This window comes from Pinus tabuliformis, chromosome 1_2 (genome assembly GCF_031772625.1).
Source record: "Pinus tabuliformis cultivar Carrire ecotype Pingquan chromosome 1_2, CPIR1, whole genome shotgun sequence".
Lineage (NCBI taxonomy): Eukaryota > Viridiplantae > Streptophyta > Pinopsida > Pinales > Pinaceae > Pinus > Pinus tabuliformis.
Window position 1 is genome coordinate 1,181,361,730 of NC_142298.1, and position 7,417 is coordinate 1,181,369,146.

Here is a 7,417-nt window from a genome sequence, read left to right on the forward strand (position 1 = left end):
CCCGGTTCTGAGCGTTAATTCTTGAGGGGCGGAATTATATAATCAGCTTGAGAGGATGAATTCTCTGCCTGGTTTCGAACCGAATCATCATCCAGGCCATAGATCTAGTATTGTTGTCAGCGTCATCGAGCAGATTTGTCCTGGAAATTTAATTGTTTGAGAAACTCAAGTTGCAGGTTGAGGAGATTCCAAAACCAATTAGGTAAATTTTCTTCTAAGTTATTATATGCCACAATGAAAATGCGACAATTCTTGTTGATTTGAACCTATCTTCAGAAATTGCTAATTACATACATCAGAATTAGATATTGATAGCGTTTCCAGCTTGTGAGAGGTCGTTTTGTTGCTCATCGCCAGAGCCGAGGGCACTGAGACCTATGTGGCACAGAAGCCACAGTCAACAAGGTTCTACAGTTGAAGAGTTGCCAAAGGGAGAATTTTCCCGCCTGCGTGGTAACGGGGTTGTTGGAGCTCGTTAGAGGACCATGTGGAGTTGAAAAGAAATCTCAAAGCAAGATAAAGCGAGATAAGCTGGACTTTAACAACATGTCTATATTTTTAGATATTTTTATTCTGATGATGATGATTTTCTCATGTGGGCATTTGGAGGCATTAGCATGAGTAGTATGTTCGAGTCAAAAGAAATTTTAGAAAAACAATGTGGTTTTGTTGATGACCACGAGAATCAAGAGGCACAGTCTGTTGTGCAAGATCTTGAGATTGAAGACACACGAGCTAATATTCAAGAAGGGTGTAAAGAGGAACAAAGTGTTAAAGATCAATTGGACGAGCCACATGAATCTGATTGCAAAGACGTGGCAGAAAAAGACAAAGCTGGAGAGAATTTAAATTGGGATGATCTCATTAATATTTCTCTGTGTGCAAACGTTACATCAATGAATGATGAAGACATCATAGCTGACGTTCAGATGGTTGACACCGGAAATAGTGAGAGGGAAAATTCTCCTATCCAGCCTGTCATAATCTTGAGAAGGGCGAGAATAAGAATTCAAGCTTTCCTTCACTGGGGAAGAAATGAGGTGAAGATACATCACTACCTCATGGCGAAGAAAGTGAAGATGAAGCCTCGACTCAAGATGAACAAGCCTGGACTCACAAGCAAAAAGACCAAAATGAAAACCTTTGTTACCAAGTTTTTTCATGTTTTAATTGTAAGCCTAGCTGAGACTAAACTAGCAGGCGTATGTTATTGTTTAGTACCCTTTCTCCATTAAGGGGGAGTGTTAGAAGTAATGGAGAAAGGTAAACTTAGATTATTGTTATGATGATGATAAGTTTGAGACTCTAATCTTAGACCTCATATCCTAATATCTAGAGAGTGGTTGAAACCATCCCGTTAGTGTGAAAGCCTATATATTTGAGGCTCATCTGATTCAATGTAAATGGGCTTGCATGAGTGTTTGTACACTCTTCAGGTATCTCACCTGGAGAGCCATTTAGTTTATAGTTAATATATTCAGATTTTATCAATTTAAACGGATAAACCAATTATAATTATGGATTAAAATATAAGGATGCAGATCTTCATGTTTTAGTTCCGAGATAGTGAAACTATTTATTTAAATTATTGAATCTCAAATTTAAGGTTAGTTTTTTTTTACTTTTAACGTTTCAGAATTTTTGTTCACCTTCAAATATATTTAAAAATCTTAAAAAACTTTCTATGGTAGGTCAAATTCCAAGGTTAAATTACTAAATTAAAAAAAATATATTTACTAGCAATTGTCCTTAAGAGTGTAAAGATACATAGAAGGAATAAAAATGACATGTGGATTTTCTGTAATGCCATGTAGGTGTACAAGAAGACACCCAAAGATTCCAGTGCATAATCAAAAAAATTCTACTAAAAGAAGAAATTGAAGAGACAAACTAAGTTTCTTCGTTGCTTGAAAAATGAACTATTATCTAATAATAGAATTTGTACTATAACCATTTTTCAAATGTTTCTTTTTTTTAAGTAGTTGATTTCTTAACATGTATAAATTCATTTTTTTTTCAAGTAGTTGATTTCTTAACATGTATAAATTCATTTTAATTTAGTGTTAAAAATAAAGAAGAAATTTTAATTTTATTGTCAAAAAGTCAAACCAATTTTTAGGCATGTTTTCATTTAGTTGCCTTCAGTATAAATTCATTGTAACAAGAAAAGAACTCTTGAAGGAGCTCATGTTTGAATAAGTAAACCTAACTTCCTAACAATTACCAAACCTATGAGTGTGTTCCCCATTCTAGAGAATAAAAGATCTCAGTGAATGAAAGGAGCTTCTTCTTGGAAAATCAAAGGGAAGGCTCATAGGGAACGAGGTAGCAAGGGAGATACCTGAGTTGGATAACTCTTGAGTTGGTTGGAGCCAGTGGAGTTACTCCATTGACAGACAAGCTCTCGGTACTCAGATTGGACTCGGGTGGTCTTGATATCTAAATACTTGACTCAAAAAGACTAGAAACCCCATTCTAGAGAATAAAAGATATCAATGAATGAAAGGAGCTTCTTCTTGGAAAATCAAAGGGAAGGCTCATAGGGAATGAGGTAGCAAGGGAGCTACCTGAGTTGGATAACTCTTGCGCTGGTTGGAGCCAGTGGAGTTACTCCATTGAAGACAAGGTCTGGGTACTCAGATTGGACCCGAGTGGTCTTGATATCTGAATACTTGACTCAGAAATACTAGAAATAACTATGGAATTTTGAGGGCTCAGGGGAGACTTAGACGTAATTGTCGGTCTCATAGGTTGGGAGGAGAGCACACTCAGACAGAGCATTCCTAACTATTAAATATCATAAACAGATAAGTAACTAATAATATTACTGTCTTTCTTTGAATAAATGTGATTTATTAATGTAAGACAAAGACAAAAATTCATTAAACCATAATCGAATTTGTAATATTTCATAAAATAAACAAATTGTAGAAAGAAATAAATTAAATATTGTGTTGATTGTTATATCTCGAGTTACCAAAAGAGTAAAGCTCCTGTTTCCAAGCTCAATAAATCTCAATGGAACTAGAAATAAATGTAGAGATTAATTGGTAGTTAACATGAGAAGTAATAGTGGTTTGGTTGAGATTTTGAAAAGAAAAATGGGAACGGAGGTGGAGGAGCGATGAGGGTTTCCAACTAGGGTTAGGGTTCTGGCATGAACCGCTTCTGGCAGTCCTGTTTCTGGAACAGAGATCAGAGGAAGCCTGAAGCCACTCGAATCTGACTAGAGAGGCGAGAAGCGCAGAGGTAAGAAGCAGTGAGGGGAGTCGTAGAAAGGCAGTACTGACAGAGAAATGACAGATGGGGATGGGAGGGGAGAGATCCCCTCCTACAAAAATGTAGTGGCAGGTGAGACCAGCAGAAACGGGGGATACAGAGGTGCCGGAAGGAGTAATAAAGATATTCCAGTCATGGGTGCTCGCTGGCAGACAGGGTTGGGAAGTAGATGTCTACCCAGAGCAACGAAAAGACCCAGGTACGTAATTCCAAACAATAAACTGGAAGAATATAGAGAATACATGAAAGATCATGCCCTGATTTGTAAGTTTGTGGGAACCTGGCCATCTGAGAAAGACTTGGCCAAATGGATACAACAGCGATGGAAGCCCAAGGGACATATAGACTTAAAACTTGGGGCAAAGGGTTTTTTTACAGTCATTTTCACTAGCCTGGAAGATAAGGAGAGGATCTTTGAGGGAGGACCATATTTCCTGAATAACGCTGGACTATTCATAAGGCACTGGGAGGAATGTTATAACCCAGATAAGGAGAAAATGCTAGCGGCGCCTATCTGGGTAAGACTGTTTGGACTCCCAATCGAGTTCTGGGATCCAGAGATTTTGGAAGGGATAGGAAACACGATTGGGACATTTGTGAAAGTGGCGGAGACCACCAAAAGGGGAAAATACACATCCTATGCCAGGATCTGTGTATACATGAATATCACAGAACCGCTACCGGAGTATATCGAATTAGAGTACCATGATGAGATCTGGCAGCAACCAGTGGATTATGAGCATATCCCATTTAGATGTCGAAGATGCCACGAATACGGTCACCTTATTAAACAATGCCCCTTGAATGCATCTGGAGAGGTAGCAGAATAGGGGAAGGAGGAACAAAAGGAGACAGAGCCAAACAGGGAAGATGACGAAGGGTTCACGGAAGTGCTTACTAGAAGGAAATCTCAAAAAGGATCAGTCCATATAAAATCAACTGCCAAAACAGTAACCAGAGAAAACCAAAACAAGTTTGGAGTACTACAGGAGGAGGAAATGGAATTGGAGAAGGCAGCCAATGAAGAGGAACCAGGGGAACCTACAAAAAGGGCAGTAGAAAAAGACATGATGCAAACTATAGTAGAACAAGAGAAAGCAGGAGAAAACCTGGGAACTCCCCAAGACCTATCCGAAATGGAAATAGACCCACAAAAGGAAAAAGGAAGTGAAGAAGAACAAGTTATGAAGAGACTTCTGCAAGAATGGCGTCATCTGGATGAAAGATTCATCCCGGAAGAACAAAAACAATTATACAAGGAAATGTTCCAAAAATACAAGGAGAAAGGAGGGACAGCTGCAGCAAATCAACCAGAATAGCTAGGAACACAAGGAGGACAAAGCATGGAAGCGGGAAACACTGGAAAAGCAGGGAGGAAAAGAGGGAGAAGACCTATGAGTGAAACCATCCAAATAGTTGGAGAAATGTTAGTCAACTCAGGATGGGTTATACCTCTATCAGAGGTATTCCAACAACCACTTAAATTGTTAAAATGATAATAACAACGTGGAATATTAGAGGGTTAAACAGTAGGGGGAAACAGAGATATCTAAAGGACAGGTTGAAAAGAGACAAACCCAGTATAATGATTATTCAGGAAACCAAAATAAGTGAACAGAAGCTGAAGGAAATAATGCAGAGATATCAACCCCATTACGGAGTAATGGGACAAGATGTTGTAGGTAGTGCAGGAGGCTTGGCAATTCTTTGGAATACAGAGGAAGTTCAATTTGAAAATTGGGTAAGCTTGCCTCGAATCCTTTCAGGAAAATTCTGGAACATAGGTTTGAATGAATGGGTCCTTTTCACTGGAGTGTATGGTCCCCATCTAACAGGAGAACGCAGAAGCTTCCTCCAGAAGGTAGGAACACTTCGAGGTTTATTCCCAGATTTACCTTGGATAGTAGGGGGTGACTTTAACATGATCACTACCCTAGAGGAAAAACGGGGGGGTTTGAGAAGAACAGATCCGGACATGGAAGCCTTTGGTGATATGATATCGGAACAACGATTGGTGGACATATCTACCACTAACGGGATATACACATGGAATAACAGAAGAGGAGGTACAAACCAAATCGCTTCAAGACTGGACAGATTCCTACTATCTGAACAAATTCTTAGTAGAGACATATTTCTTGAAGCAAGGATCTTACCAGGAATGGGTTCAGATCACTGGCCGATACAACTAGAAATTGACATTAAGGCATGCCCTAAAAGACGCCCCTTCAGGTTCGAAGCTTTTTGGCTTAGGGACCAGAATTTCATGACAAAAGTGGAGGAATGGTGGAACCAGAGCCAGCAAAAAGGCAGAAGCAGAATGCAGACCTTCCAACTAAAATTAAAAGAGCTTAAGGGGAAAATCAAAAAATGGAACAGGGAAGAATTTGGGAATATATTTAAAGAACAACAACTATTAGACTAGAAAATGGCAACCCTTCAACAAGAAATAATCACAGAAGGACGAAGTGAGGAAAGAATTAAGGAGGAAGGAATATTAATAAGCCAAATAGAAGAACGAAGAAAACAGGAGGAGATTTTATGGAAACAAAAATCAAGAGTGAACTGGCTTAGAGAAGGAGAAAGAAACACGAAATTTTTCCATCAAGCCATGATCCAGCACAGACAGAGAAACCGAATTTTTTCCATCACCAATGAAGAAGGAAGACGTTTAACCCAGCATGAGGAAATGGAGCAGAATCTAGTAGATCATTTCAAAGACCTCCTCACAGAACCCCAGGTCAATAGAAGAGCAACTATAGAAAGGATTTGCAATGAAATCCCTGAATTGATCACTAGGGACCAGAACTTAGCCCTCATGAGAGCTGCAACCCTAGAAGAAGTGGAAGAGATTGTGAAAGGGATGAAGAAGAATAAAGCTCCAGGACCAGACAGATTCACTGTAGAATTCTACCAAGAAGGCTGGAAATTCTTGGGACAAGACATTCTGGAGGTAGTGGAAGAATCGCGTCGAAATCAGAAGGTATGTCCTGGTCTTAACTCAACCCTCTTGTCTCTCATTCCCAAAAATGCTAACTCGGAAACTGCCCAGGGCTTTAGACCCATAGCTTTATGTAACGTAATTTACAAGATCATTGCCACATTGATAGCCAAGAGACTGAAGCCAATTCTGTCAAGTATTATCTCTCCAGAACAAACTGGGTTTGTGGAAGGAAGACAAATACTGGATGGCCTAGTAGTCTCTCAAGAAGTAGTGCATTCATTGAAAATAAAAAAGGAAGTGGGAATGATGATCAAGTTGGATCTCTCAAAAGCTTATGATCGTCTGAACTGGGATTATCTTAAATCGGTTCTAGCAGCATTTGGTTTCAACAATAGATGGATTAAATGGGTGCAAGATATGATCGCCACACCAAATTTCTCCATCCTCCTGAACGGAACTCCAACCTCGACGTTCAATGCCACAAGAGGGTTGAGGCAAGGAGATCCTCTATCTCCTTTCTTGTTTATCATAGCAGCAGAAGGACTTGGCAGATATATCAAGAAAGATCTGAGAGAAAGGAAAATTAAAGGGTTAAGACTTTGGGGCAACAACCTGCCGATCACGCACCAACAATTTGTAGATGATATTATGCTTTTCTGTGCAGTCTCTCTAAGAGAAGTAAAGAGAATGAAAAAGATTCTTGATCTTTTCATGGAAGCTTCAGGTACTCAAATTAACAAGGAAAAATCTTGTACATTCTTCTTCAACACACCGGGCAATGTTAAATCCTTTTTGACAAGAATTTTGGGCTTCCGCTCTTGAGATTTACCCACAAAGTATTTAGGGACACAACTTGTTGGCATTATGATTCAGGTGTTGTCCTTGATGGCAAACCCATTCAGGGGATAAATCAAGAAGGACGCAGGAAATATGTTCAGCACGTGCGTCCCCGCAGGTATACCATACAGAACCCGCGTCCAGGGACGCAGGCCAGCCGTTCAGGAGGTGCGTCCGCCCAGTGCACACATTTCAAGGCAGAGAAATGCACGTGGGGGTTTCTTGTGTGGTATCTAGCCGACGGTTTTGTGTTTCTATGATGTCGGCTCGTGGTATTGTTCCATGTTTTGGGGAGAAGCTTGCCTATATAAAGCAGAGGAATTCATTTGGATTAGGCATCATCTTTGTTGATCATCT

At 39.7% G+C, this 7,417-nt stretch overlaps 2 protein-coding genes across 2 annotated transcripts; both read left to right on the top strand.

Annotated features, from left to right (window-relative positions):
- Positions 1–3,296: 3,296 nt before the first annotated feature.
- Positions 3,297–4,109, top strand: LOC149210441 (uncharacterized). The gene has a single exon (XM_089398964.1). The coding sequence runs from the start codon at positions 3,297–3,299 to the stop codon at positions 4,107–4,109; it is 813 nt and encodes a 270-aa protein (XP_089255090.1).
- An 833-nt stretch (positions 4,110–4,942) lies between these two features.
- LOC149210442 (uncharacterized) lies at positions 4,943–5,704 on the top strand. Its single transcript, XM_089398965.1, has one exon. The coding sequence runs from the start codon at positions 4,943–4,945 to the stop codon at positions 5,702–5,704; it is 762 nt and encodes a 253-aa protein (XP_089255091.1).
- Positions 5,705–7,417: the final 1,713 nt, after the last annotated feature.

Excerpts from the sequence above, each read along its gene's own strand:
- LOC149210441 (XM_089398964.1), top strand. The coding sequence starts at position 3,297 with ATGACAGATGGGGATGGGAGGGGAGAGATCCCCTCCTACAAAAATGTA.
- LOC149210442 (XM_089398965.1), top strand. The coding sequence starts at position 4,943 with ATGGGACAAGATGTTGTAGGTAGTGCAGGAGGCTTGGCAATTCTTTGG.